This window comes from Pagrus major, chromosome 12, assembly GCF_040436345.1.
Source record: "Pagrus major chromosome 12, Pma_NU_1.0".
Classification (NCBI taxonomy): Eukaryota; Metazoa; Chordata; class Actinopteri; order Spariformes; family Sparidae; genus Pagrus; species Pagrus major.
Genome location: NC_133226.1, coordinates 3,758,290 through 3,772,727, shown reverse-complemented (window position 1 = coordinate 3,772,727; position 14,438 = coordinate 3,758,290). Strand labels below are relative to the sequence as shown.

The 14,438-nt window shown below is 38.6% G+C and overlaps 1 protein-coding gene across 1 annotated transcript; it reads right to left on the bottom strand.

Annotated features, from left to right (window-relative positions):
• Positions 1 to 3,432: 3,432 nt before the first annotated feature.
• LOC141006410 (serine/threonine-protein phosphatase 6 catalytic subunit-like) lies at positions 3,433 to 9,828 on the bottom strand. Its single transcript, XM_073478605.1, has 7 exons — positions 9,692 to 9,828; positions 8,055 to 8,150; positions 7,788 to 7,853; positions 7,331 to 7,472; positions 7,149 to 7,228; positions 4,990 to 5,199; positions 3,433 to 4,879 (listed from the first exon to the last, which is right to left on the bottom strand). Exons 1-7 carry the CDS (start codon positions 9,764 to 9,766, stop codon positions 4,631 to 4,633), a joined length of 918 nt encoding a protein of 305 aa, XP_073334706.1. The 5' UTR covers positions 9,767 to 9,828; the 3' UTR covers positions 3,433 to 4,630.
• Positions 9,829 to 14,438: the final 4,610 nt, after the last annotated feature.

Below are 14,438 nucleotides of genomic sequence, written 5' to 3'. Positions count from 1 at the left end.
GCAGGGTGAGGACAGGACAGCGCCAGTCCAATCCACTGTGACTGGCTAGCTGCTTCCGGGTCAACCTTGTCAAAATAAAAGCACTAAGAGAACGCCAAAATACGCAACAATGTGTTACAATGTGGGAACTAATTATATGACAAGATTGAATTTTAATTACAACACTCCGACTTTATCGGGAGAGAAAATACTTGTGCCAGAAATTGCTACAAAAATGTACAGTACAACCAGTAAGAACCAGTGGGTTCCCCCGGGTCAGGTCACACACTGGGCCCAGTTTAAGACAGTAAGATGTTAAATATCAGTGAAATATACAAAATATAAAGTGTTTAAGGTGTAAATGTAAAAAAACAGTAACAACAGAATAATACAATACAATAAAAATAACAATAGAAGTAAGTTAAGTACAAGAGTTAACTAAAATAAACTAAAATAGAAAAAAGTAGTATTGACAATGAAATTGAAAGTAAAACTGGCTTCAACTGATATTGAAGGTAGTAAAAAATAAGTAATACTGCATCTGATAATCAATGTTATATAGTATATGATAGTAATGATAATGAAAAGTAGTATTGCACATGTTGAAAAAAGTGATAGTGCACACATAAGATTTGTATCATTGTAGTTAGTGTCCTTTGTGTCAGCTGTTCTTCCCACAGAAGGGGGAGGAGTTACAGTGTGATGGCCACTGGTAGAAAAGACCTCTTGTGGTGTTCTGTGGTGCTGCTTGGTGGTCTCAGTCCCTGGAGTGAGAATCAGGTCCTCTGATATGATTCCAGGGTGGAATGCAGGGGGTGAGAGGCATTGTCCATATTACTCAGTAGTTTTCTCTGCATCCTCCTCGCTGACACCTCCAGCAAATGAACCAGCTTCACTCCCAGGACAGAATCAGTGTTTCTGATGAGTTTACTGAGGCTGTTGGCATCAGCTGCCTTCACCCTGCTGTCCCAGCACACTACAGCGTAAAAGATGACCCTGACCATCACCAGGTAATAAAACAGTCTCCTGAGCAAATACAGGTGGCTCTGACCTTTCTTGTAGAGATCAGGTGTTGGGCAGTACTATGTGAAAATGGTAGTTTAACGCCCTTTGTGGCTCCAGAGGAAGCTGCATGTAATCTGATATACTGCCTAAAGTGATGTCACTCAGTGGTTAACTTGCTATTTGGGTAATGTAGATGCCCGGTTTTGAAAAAGGTAAAATAATGTGTGGGATGAAAAGGTGATCGATTGTCATCATTCGGTTTTAAACTGTGCATTATGAGTCCAGCAGTGTTACAGGAGTGCAACATTACAGCAAAAACTTTCCCTGCAGCCCAAAAAACGTTTTCCCCATAGTGCACCATTATAAAAAAGATGTCTGTAAGACTGGACTGGATAATTTTGGCGTAAGCACCCAACAAGCAATAGAGAGCCAAAGTGACGTCCCTTCTGGTTTGCACCTATGGATGTACGATAATTGTACGGTAGATAATGGGGAGGAACAAATAATCTTTTGAGTTGTGTCATGAATGACACATATGATGTTTGTGAATTTGAAAAATAATTTTCCAAGTCAATAAAGTTGCAGTTTCTCATAACTAAAGATAAGTAGCATCTAGCTTTGTGTTAAAGCACTCAGTGAACTACATTGTCTTGCTCAACACACGTCACCAACACCAACATGGCCGCCAACTCGGCACAGAATAAAAATGAAAATCACAATAAATCTGCTCATATTGACAACTGCAGTTATGTGAAAGGAGAGTTGGTCAGTTGTGTGAGCTGCTAATATACAGGAGCAGCTCTACAATGTTTAAGTTACGGGTTTTGGTGAGCATTCAATGAGACAACGTCACCAACGAGGCTATTGGCTGTGTCGTCTTTAAAATGACGTATTTTCAGTCTGATATTTCATTAGTTTGATGACAAACTGAAACTTTATTGAAATGTTAAATTAAATTATCTTTTAATTTGACAAACATCATATATGTTATACATGACACAATTCATACATGATCAAAAAACATTGTCTCTCCATTCGATACCAAAGTTTTTCCGGTATAAGGTCCCATGAGGCAAACCAGAAGGGGCGTGACTTCAGCTTCCTATTCTCATTGGAAGGAATGGGCTTTGCATTCATTATCTAGTTATATTTGAAATATATGGCAATGCTAGACCAATGGACTGATTTTCAAAACCTGGCACCTACATTACCCACAATGCAACTAGCCACTGAGTGACATCACTGGAGGCAATTTATGAGATTACATGCAGCTTCCTCTGGAGCCACAAAAGGCTTAATACTACTTTTTTCACATATGTAGCAGTACTCCCCAACACCTGTAAATACACTTTAATGTGTAAACTTGGTTGAATTACCCTTTAAGTGCTTAATAAGATTATGAGCAATGCATGAAAATTACTGTATGTGTGACTATTAGACAATATTATAATATATATTGAATGTTATGGGGATTATTTATTGGTCCAGTGTTTTCCATCTAATACAGAAAAAACTTAGACCCATTTGTTATGCTGATATTGTCTATCATAAAACTTCTTGGCCTCACTTTCAACATTAAATGTTATTTACAATAGTTTATGTTGATTTATTTAATATGTTTTGTTCATACCTGTCATTGTGATATGTGTTATATGTAAAGTTCTTAATTTGCTGTTTTGAAATGGCAGTGAAAAAAACATTGGTTAATATTCTTATTTTTTAAAATGCATTCATAGTTATTACCCAATGTACAGTACTTGGAGCACTTTTTGAAGCCACATATCTCAATGTGTTTATCCAGTCATGTGGTTCTATGAGATGATCATATGTTTCTATGTAAAATCTTTATCTGAAAAATTGATTAGGTTGTAAAAAGAAATATAATTCCCTCTGAAAAGGAGTAGAGTAGCAGTATCAAGTACTTTAAAATTGTACAGTACTTGAGTAAACGTTACTTTCCACCACCGGATTGAACTGAGTGCAGAAGAGTCAGGTGGGGTTGAGAGCACAGGCTTGAAATATTCTTTAAATATTTGATATTGGATACAACAGGGACATTGATGCCTTGACCTAAATAGTCTACGTGCCTCACATGAAATTAAATGGAAATCTCTTTTAAAGTGTAATACAAAGTGGAACACATTCAATTGTTTAGACTACGCCGTGCAGATGCTTTAAACCTACTGGGTTCAAATGGGAACAGTAAAGCCCGTTCCCTCATGATGATAGTCATCATCTTTTCCTGTTTTTCCCTTTTCTGTCACCTGAAGCATTCTTACACATCAGCTTGTTTTCATTTGGTCCAGTTAAAAACCATGAACCATGCAGGTTGGATCCTGTTCACTCTAGCCACATCAGTGTTCCCTTTGTCTTTGCTGACATTTTTCAATGGTTAGGACTACATTATAACAATAGGTTTGTGATGGAAGTGACCACTCTTCAAAAGACTTCAATGAATAATGTTTTATTGAAATTACAAAACAGGGGAACGTCAAATAAAACCATCCTCTGCTACAAATACAACTATGGAGCTGAGCTAGTCAAGAAAATGCACTTGCACGGGAAATTGAGATTCGAATTTAAATGATATTGCTTATCAAAGCCACTGTTGCTGCAACAATTCTTCACACTGTCAAAGTAGTCACATACACATAGTGATGAGAAAATGCAAAAGTAATTGCCATTTTAAGACAGACACTTGTGAATATTTGCCATACAAATACAAACTGTCTGTAGAACAGGACACTTTAAAAACAATAAATTAATAAGAAAGTCTAAAAATAAGGCTTAAAATTAAAAACCCCCAATTAAGGCAGAGGATGGGCTCAGCAGCTGTTTATACAGTGGGTCTGAGGTGTTCAAACAGAAATGAGAAAAGTAGTCTTAAAAAAGGCAACTAATGAAATTAAACTATTTAAAGAAAAATATACAGACGGGTGACAAGGTAAAGGAAAAATCAACACCAAGTGTCAAAGAAATTCCCTCATTTGGCATTTTGATGAAGGTGGTGGAGAGCACATCGATCCAAAATCTCCCATAGGTGTTCAATTCAATTGAGATGTGTTGACTGTGAAGGTCACGGCATATGATTCACATCATTTTCATTCATCAGGATAGAAATGTTTCACCACAGCATAAAGGTGATCACACAGAACAACTTTGTGTCGATTTGCAGTGACCGTTCCCTCTGAGGGGACGAGTGGACCCAAACCATGTCAGCAAAATGCCCCAACAGCATGACTGCATCACCGTTTGTTACATTTCTCATCTCATTTATTCAAGTTTTCCCTTTAATTTGTCACCTGTCTGTGAATCACTTTATTTGAATGTGTATTATTGGCAGCTTATTTGCTTCAGTGGGATACATGACATCGATATTAAGCCATTTTACATTTTCTTATCAATAAAATATGAGGACATTTGAAAGTATCAGTTTCTCATTAGGGATAGAAGGGGATGTTTCTTTCCGAACGAAGTGAGTGTGGTGCAAACAGACTAGCTTTGGAAGAAACCTTTTGCTTCTCAAGATACTGTAGACCTGAAAGGGATGTAACTCCCATGAATTTCTTAAAATAGGTTGCATATAAATACGTTTGAGAGTTGAGATCTCCAGAGGGCGGGGAGGAGACAGAACTGGCTCTTGTCTTTAGAGGAAGTAGGGGGTGGTTGTTCGGGGAGGTATGACACGCTCGGAGTCAGGGACGGCGCGGAACAGCTTGGGCTCTCGTCTGTTGACATCCTTGAAGACCATGATGGATGCGATGTTTCCACAGCGGTAGCAGTAGTTGGGCGCTGACCACACGGTCACCAGCTTCTCGTCAAACATGAACTTGTAGCCTTCATGAACTAGCTGATGTGCACGGCAGATGAGCTTCAGGTTGTTGATGTGAACAAACTATAAACAAAACGTCAGCGTTACTTTTATAAAACTGATGCTACAGGTCAAAGGATGTTTTTCCCCTAATTTTCCAATGATTTATTTTAAATATTGGCAACAGAGCGTACCTCATTAGTAACCTTGGAGCCAAACAGCCAGCCTGCACCTCGTGGACTTATAGCCCAGGTGTCCACATCCTCTGGATCAGACCACACAAGATCACAGAAGGCCCCCTTGTGTGGAATCTCTTGGTTGCGTTCGATGGTGCGGATCTGGTCCAAAGTCTTGATGTCAGGTGAAAGACCACCATGGACACACAGGACCTGCTCATCTATCAACTGGGATTAGAGATTAAAAGATGTCAAAATCAGGCAGTTTGGGATAGGAAAAATGGGTTTGATATTGTATATTAGTAAAAAACAATAAAAACTACACACCAAATATAAGGGTTAGGGTTAGTTATCTAAATCGAATATACCAAAATGGAGGTTTGCAAACCTCACTCTATTCTGCGACTAACCCAGACAGCTTAGACAATTACATTCAACTTTTGGGGTGGCAGCATACAGTCGCAGCCAACACTTATTTTTACTTTATCAAGTACTAGGGATGTAACTGTGCATGTATTCGTCCTGAACCGTCACAGTCCGGTGCATGCAGTCATACAAAGAAGACGTCTGACTGTCACACTATGGCGAAAGCTTATGTCAATGGGCAAGATTATAATTGTTCTGATCCACACTCCAACCCAGTTAGTGGCAGTAATTCACCTGAAAGTTGTTTTCCAACCACATAGCATTTGGTGGATCGGACGAGGATGGTGTGTCGACTGTTCAACAGTGTAATGCGAGTGGGAACACATCAAACACGCTAACGCATAACAGACGGCATCACCCAGATGTGTCAGTCACCAAATAAACAAACAAAAAAACTAAACTAAAAAACTAAACAAAAACAAAGACAGCAGTCCAACCATTTCAACCCACTGTTTTAAAGCAGCCTCTAGATGTGAAAGCAAACAGGAGCAAAGACCAAATTACCAAAGCAATTGACATTTACATAACATTTAACATCAGCTTTGCGTGAAAATATGACCTATGTGAGAGTTTACCAAACCTACAAATGAAGATCAACACTTTTGCTCAGAGGTGGAACTGTGTTACATTATATTTAGGTGTTTAAGCAATATGGGTTGCTGTAATAGAACTGCGTTATAATGGAATGCCATAGAAAATGTTTCCATATAATTGACCCTGCTCTGCTGAGATTGTCCATCACTTTGTAAAATGTAATTTGTTATGTTATTTATTTATTTGTGCTATTAAATCATTGGTTATTTTTGATGGGAGGTCCTATGTCAAGGAACGTTCTGTTTTGTAAAAAAAAGAAAGGGGAAAATAAACAGTTAAAAAGAGGAAACACTGTTTCTGTTTGATGCACTACGAAGCAATGTACAGCAGTATTTAGTTTCTCTACTCTCCACCTGTTGAACAACCTTCCTGAGAACCTGATATCTGCTCAAACTGTTTAACGCTCAGTTAAAGCTCATTTAAATCAGGGCTCACAACATTATGGTTTATCGTGGCTTACCAACATCTTAGATAAATAACTTACCTAATTTTTTGCTTTTGTTTTTGTCTAAATACTTTTTTAAAATTCCAATGTCTTATTATTTACATATTTCTATACGCCTTTTAAAGCACTTTGAAATGCCTTGTGTCTGAACAGTGCTGTATAAAAAAAACTTGTTTTGCCAGGGTGCCCCAATAGCTCAGTTGGTCGAGTGTGCGTCCCATGAACAGAGGCTTTGTCCTGGACTGCAGTGGCCCATGCAGGGTTGCTGCATATCAACCTTCCTTGCTCTTCATCTGTCCTATGTAATAAAACCATGAAAAGGCCAAACAATAAAATAAATAAATAAACTTGCTTTGCCTACAGGCTGTACCAACTATCTTAAGTGGTACTATACTTGGTGGCCATGGTAACTGTCAGTTAAATAACTGAAAAGAAATCTAGCCTACAGCATTTGGGATTTTCTTACTTCTCTTCCTGTTTTACCAAACCGTGACCCCTATAGTGAGGTACGTAGCAAACCGTGACTTCTGTGTACAATGACACCCCTGCCAAGTCCACTAAATACTGATCCTGAAGTCTGTTTGTTGCTGTGTGTGCATGAGTGAATGCATGTATGTGTGTCAGCCACCTCTCCAAACCCATGAACAAGTACTATGTTCTACAGGCAAACAGCATCATGCAACCAATGTGAAAGAACCATAAATGAACTTACAGCTGCCACAGTCAGCATGTCAAAGACTTTTGTGCAATACCGCCAGGCATTTGCATTTCCATATTTTGTTTGGCACTCATCTAAAAATAAGCAGAGCATACATGGAAACTTGGTTTGATCGGCTGGTTAAAACAGAAAACATCTGCATGTATCAACAGTAACAGTGAGGCACATGTACCTACCATAAAAGCCGTACACTTGTGTTATTTGTCTGCTTTCGTGGTTTCCACGTAGAAGTGTGATACGATCCGGCCATTTTGCTTTTAAAGCTAGCAGGTGTGTAAATGTCTCCAAGCTATAATATCCTCTGTCTACAAAGTCTCCCTAAAAGGTGGAAAAAGAAGACACCATCAGGGACCCCAACACATTTAACTGCCTCCATATATGCATTCAAAACACAGCTCAGTTGACTCCAGGATACAGTGCATCAAGGGATGCACAATAAGATTTAGGATAACCATTAATTACCTGCTTCTCATGGCACGATACTGATAAGATAACTGATAATTTCACTTTCATTATTTTAAAAATAATTTTCTAACCCTAACCTGTATTTTATACTACAAAAAGCCTTTCTTACTTTCAGATGTGCATATTCAATTATGTTTCCACATAGATAAACAAAGAAAACTTGCTTACCATGAAAATGTAATTTGTGTCTGGAACTTGACCTCCAGTTCTGAAGAGCTCGCAAAGATCATAAAACTAGACAGGAACATGAAGGTTTGTTAGTTTGTTTTAAAGGGAATAGCATGTCTTTTAGGAATGCAAACAAATACAGAGACTTTTTTTAGGCATTTTAAGAAACAAGACAAAGGAAATGACTATATCAGTAATCTCAGTGTCCAGGCTGGATTTCAATAATTTTTAAAGGACAAACTAGAACAAGAAACCAGTTGGACCTACCTGACCATGAATATCTCCACAAACAGTAACTGGAGTTGAGACCGGCTGAACATTTGATTCTTCCAGGAGTAAATCACAAACATAATCACATAGTCTCTGAAAAATAAACATGATTTTAGTGAGCGGTCTCAGTCACCCTCTTACAATACAGCATCATAACAGCTTAACAACAACATAAAAGATCATTAATCCAATATTCTCTAGCTTATACGGTTCTTCACGGGTCTAAGTTACCTCCAAACCAGCATCCCCACAGTGACTGTGCCAGTCTCACAGTGGCTGTGGGGCTACGTAGGGTAAAAACAAGGATTACCGCTGACAATACAACTGGAACCCAATCTATACTCAATCTTTAAGGTTGATGTTGATACTGATATTAGGAAGTGAACAATCCTGATAGGTATATCGGTTGATACACACATTTTTTTTCAGGAATCCCTAAAATATGGTTATCAATCAATATATGTTACTGAGTCAGGATATTTTACAGTTTAACAATAACATCTAATGTCTAAAATTTCCCCAGTACACTGATACAGTAAATTTATGCGGAATGTAATAAGTATAAATTATGCAAGCATTTTTTCTCCATTATAATAAAAAAAAGGTTTCATATCTGCACATATTGGGCAACATATACGCTAATACGGATATATCTGTTGATAATAGGCTGACAATATATAGGTCAGGCTCTCGATTCAATAGATTGCAAACTAGTTTACAGTAAACTTTACTTTACCCCCATATAAAGTTGTAAGAATATGAGTTTGATCAGAAATTGATAATAATAATAATAATAATGATAATCGGTTTAGGCAACTTTTTCTAAGATTTTTTTTTTCCAATCTGATTCCAGCTTGGGCTTTGGGAAACACTGATTGACATTTTCTAACCTTTTATGGTCGAAACAATTCATCGAATAATCGAGCAAATAATCGACAATGGCAGTAATTGTTAGTTGCAGCCCCATTATGTTGCACAATTATTAAATAAAGGTCATAAACTGGTGGTGCAATTACTGCTGGTTTTGACTGCTGTATGACAGCAGTATTAACAACATCAAAATATAACTGCTGATGACTGGACGAGATGTTAGCAGATAGGTTGGAGGCGGACGACTAACAGATTAGCGTTAGCTCTGAGGCTCTTTGAAGCAGATTCAGGTTTCTAAATGAGCCGTTTTGCTTTCTTGTAGAAAGCACATGTACATAGTTTTTGCCTAATGCCTGAGCACTAAACATTTGAGACTGGGTAGCTATAGCGGCTAACGATATATCTAGCCTGCTTATGAAACTTGCTGACGATAGGTTGCTGTTTGGTTTGCGCTGCTGTGTTTCCCATGTCCGCATCATCGTAACATTGAACTCTTATAGTAGCATTTAGCACTACCGCTTCCTCTTTGACGATCCTGTACATACGAAGCTTTTCAACCGCCTTTGTTAACACCGGTGAAGCTGGTAAAATGTGCATACAAAGAATAACAATCTTTGCTACCACTGAGGAATAATTAACGCTAGCAGTTTAGTTAACGGTACTAGCCACGCTTGTTGAACAAACTTCGTACAGTTACCGCATTTGCTTCCACTGATATGAACAAACCTTAGCCTAACGATACAATTTCAGCTTCTTCAACTCACCTTTAGATCATTTTCCGGCAGGTATTTGCAGTGTCTTGCTATTTCAACGTACTTATCGAGGTCTAAAGGCGCCATTATCAAAATGCTAACGCCAGAAGATTGCTAAAGTACTTAGCCGGCTAGCAAGTTCCTTTCCTTGTTCCTCTTCGCCGCTCCTTCATCTTCAAGTTACATCACGGCCGTCGACTCAACTAATCACATCCTGTAGGAGCCTTCAAAATAAAAAATCTATAAGGCCGAAACAGCCTCGTAGTAATGAAAAACACCCAACTGAAATCAGCGAAGCGATACACGGTGATTTCAATATCTTTTACCACAGTTACTCAATTTGTACAATGTTCTGAAAAACAAAGTGGCTTTTTAAAAGCCTTTACTCTGAAGGTCACAGTAGAGTGGCAGTACCTCCGGCCGACTCCACGCTCTCTTTACTGGCGTTTGTCGTGCAGGGCAAATGTAACAGCGCCCCCTGCTGCTACAACAAGTGTGTCGCAGCAGCGGTGTCTCTTGCACAATAACGTGTAGTCGTAAACATGGTCTTGGAAGTGTATTTGTTTGTTTCTGTATTTATTTTGGTTCTTTTGGTAATTTTAATGTAATTTTTAAGTCGTGTCATATTTATGCTGTGAACGAACGGTTCCTGCAATTCATACATGTGGCATTTCACATTTCACTGTAGTCCTGACAGCAGAGGGCAAACCTGACCAAGTGACAGAGCACAGGACAGGAAACAGTTCCCACCAACAAGTGGGACTAAGATGAACTGACAGCTGACTTTGGAGGACACATTTGAGTATCCTCCACTGACAGAAAAAGAACTTTCTTGGTTATGTAACAGATTTAAGAGCAGATATGTGGATTTCATGGACGTCTAGACATACCTGGAGTCCGAATTCCTTATTTGTTCCAAGTAGTATTTACAGCAGTGGATAAAGTATTAGAAATTCCTTTTAATATAACACAATCCAATACAAACCCTGCACAACGTAGTTTAAATGTGACCAGATTTTATTGTCTAGATAATCTATTGAACAGACTGTACAGGTGTACATGTTAAGATCGAAATGTAGTATATTATTTTAGAATTAGTAGTCCCCCCATGTACATTGTAATAGTCCTATTTTTAATAATTAGGAGAAACTGGTGATTATTTTTACAAGGTACAACAAAGAACTTTAAGTTTTTGTTGATTCTGGTGGCCTCATGGACAAAAGAAGAGGGTCTTTATGGCCTTATGGTGAAACAAAGTAAACTTTGTTTTCATGCCATACCACCAGACTAGAGAGCTGCTTCTCTCCTCAGACTGTGAGACTCATCTTTTCATCATCAACTCTCCACCATAAAAAAATTAATTTGATGATTCATCCAACCTGGATAAGTCAGACTCCAAGGCATTCAAGGATAAGGAGACCATAAAATTAAAATGTAGTCACTATCTACTCACCCTCAAGCCAATGGAAAATTGGCGTAGTTTCATAGTCCACAAAACATTTCTGGAGCTTCACAGCAAAACAGTGTTGCTGCATTCTTCTAAACAACTGAAGTAGCTGGAGGCTTGTTTATAAAACAATAAAAGAACTGAAATAAACCCCATAAAATGACTCCATACAGCTTATCTGGCATTATCCAAGTCTTCAGAAGCCCTGAGATCCCAAACTGATTTGAAAAGACATTATTTACACTCTCAGTGCACGGTCACCCAGTTCAGACGGGGTGTGCACTATTGCCTTTAGCTCAGAAGCTACAGTGAAGATTTTAGCTTTAAACAGGGTGTAAATAACATCTTTTCAAATCAATTTGAGATCTCGGGGCTCCCAGAGAATTGGATTACGCTGCATGAGCTGTCCATTGAAAGATTTTTGAGATTTTTTTAAATTTATTTTTTTTACATGTTATCGCATGTGCCCAGCTCAGGTGTTTAACAGAATGCTGCAACAGTGTTTTTCTGTGAAACTCCAGAAATGTCTGTTTGGACTACAAAACATCACATGACTTTCCATCTGCATAAGGTTGAGGAGATAATGACTGAGTGTTAATTTTTGAGTGAACTTATCCTTTAAGAATAACTATAATAATAATTACACAGAAATAACCGGTCTGTTCACTGATGGACTTGTTTGTTTATGTAGGTATTAAATTGAGACTGATTCATAACCAGTTAAACGTTCCTTCTTGTATGTTTAAGTATGGGGTCATAAGCCAACAGTGATTGTAATTATTTTTATGTAGTATTCTATACGTGTTAATCCCTGTAAAGTTGTCCTAGTTCACAAATAAATGATCAACATGAATCCTGTGTAAATGTGTGTAAAGCTCAGATGTAGCTGGTGCCAACTGAACCTGTCATCAAGCTCCAACACCACCCAGTTATTACACAGCATTCTCACTCTGTCTGAGGAGTTTCCAAGCTCAGACATATGGCTGTCAGTGTGTCAAGTAGTGCATGATGAATTGTTTCTGTTATCCAACATGAATCTGCATCAACCAGCCAGACATTCCCACTTCAATCATTCTGAAGTCGTCTCACACAAAGAGTCTGCGCTGAGTCTGGTCAGATTTTCCAACCCCTGCAAACATAACACTGGACACAAAGACAAGCAGACACATTAAAGACAGATGAACAACTTGTTCTACATATTAGAAGAGAGGACAACAATAGTTCCACACAGGAGCTGTGGTCACCTGCAGAGCAGAATCACAGAGCTGATGTTTGTTACAGGAAGAATTCAGTTTGATCAGCTGATCTCTCTCTGGTTGAGGAGCACATATGGTTTGACCAAACAACTGTGTCATTTGTGGAATTCTTGTTCTTATTTGAAAAAGTTGAGCTGAAGAGAGCCGAGGCCTCCAGCTGTGTTTACACATCACTGGCGGTTTACAGCAGATGTTCGTGTTGTTTGTTTATCATGCACGTTGTAGGCTACAAACAAATGATGTTTTATAAAGTGACAACACTGTGGCTAAGATCTGGTCAGGTTCCTTCTCCTTCTTGTCAGAGGGCTCATGACCTTGATCCTAGGATCATTCTTCGATGCAACCATGGTATAGAAAGTCTTTCTTTTATTTTTTAAAATGTTCTACATCAGTGAAGAAGGCATCTTTTCCCTTATGTGTTTCTTCAGCTTTGTGATCTGCTGTGCTTTCTTCCGCTAATGAGTTGCTGGTCAGGTACTCTCTGGAGGATGTGGTGCCAGGGATGGTGCTCAAAGTCCCTTCTAACATTATTTTTAGGTTATAATAAGATAAGATAATCCTTCATTGATATCCTATACAGAAAATATGGGTGCTGTAGCAGCACAGGACAGAATAAGTGCAAGAATAGTGTGCTAACATTTTCACAAATAAAGTTGTTTCATGAAATTACCAAAAACTGGCTGACATAGCAGGTTGTTAATTAGTATAAGAGTATTGGTTAGTTTCTGGGTCTCTGTGCAAAATATAATGAAGCTGCAACTTTCACACCACACAAGTAACCAGTTAACATCTGGCTTTTGTCTTTAATGTGAATGGGTACAACTGGAATTCATTCTGCAGTAGTCACTGATTTTTTGGCTCCAGCTCCAGTCGGCTGTGATGGAAACACGACAATCAGATAGGCACGCTAATTTTCGCTCCATTTCCATTGGTGAAGAAAGGGACGTTCGCGGTGAATATCCTTTCAATCGCTCTTTATTCAAGCAGCACAATCAGCATTGGGTTTGAAAGAGAGACTTTGAAATAAAAGATAAAAAAGTAACCACTGTTACTGTTCAAATAGAAAGGCAACTTGTTTCCTGGCAATGGGAAAGGAATCTATTTCCTATTCATTGCAAGTTTCTTCTTGTTTAAAAATTGTAAAAACAATATTGCTCATTTTGGTGTAAAAATGACATTATAGAGTAAGGTGTGCACTGTACAATACTGGAGCCCAAAGGTTACATCGACCCAAAAGCAAGTTCTTGCCCAAGAACCCCTGAAAAGGTTAATCCGGCCATCTTCGGGAGAGACTGGTTTTCCCAGGCTGCTTGCCTCTTGGTGGATGGGGGTTTAACATGCTGACAATAAACTGGCTCTACCTGTTTCAAGTCTAACCAAGGACCTGTAAAGTAAAGATAAAATGTTACTATGTAAAGTAGGTGATATTAAATGTTCTTAAGTAGCAGATGTAATCTTGTGGCAATGAATGTACTTAGTGTCAAAAATAAAAGTAAAAGTAACTTACGGGGCACCCCAGTAGCTCAGCTGGTAGAGCACACACCCCACGTACACAGGCTTCGCCCTCGCCACGGCGGCCCAGGGCTCCAGTCTGACCTAAGGCCCCCTACTGCATGTCATCTCTCCCATGACTCTCATCCAACCCCCATCACCTCTCAACACTCTCCTTCCTCTCTGTTTCAAGTTGATTAAACTTAAAGTGTAGTTTTTTTTTTTCAGACCACTTCTGAACTTATAAACATGAGTTCTTACAACTCGAAGTCTTTTGACTTTAAATGATGAGCTGGATGAATGTAACGTACAATCAACTCATAGAAATACGTTTCTAAAGAAACACGATCAGCATGTTGGCAGACTTCCCAGCATGCATTGTTTGAGAGGTAAAACTCTCCTGAGACCCTTCTTTTTTTATAGTTTGAAGAAACCATATGTTATGAAAACTTGCTGTTTGCCTTTAATACATTTTGAGAGAAGTCACGGTTCTTTTTTCCACAATATCGAAAACGTATTGAATTCAGTCTGTACTTTATCAAACTGTCACACTTTCCCTCAATTT

Bases quoted from the DNA above. Each gene is read 5' to 3' on its own strand.
- LOC141006410 (XM_073478605.1), bottom strand. From the start codon at position 9,766: ATGGCGCCTTTAGACCTCGATAAGTACGTTGAAATAGCAAGACACTGC. The intron at 8,151-9,691 runs GTGAGTTGAAGA...TTTATTTTTCAG, and splicing joins TGCCGGAAAATGATCTAAAG to AGACTATGTGATTATGTTTG. The intron at 5,200-7,148 runs GTAAGTTCATTT...CTCTAATCCCAG, and splicing joins ACATGCTGACTGTGGCAGCT to TTGATAGATGAGCAGGTCCT.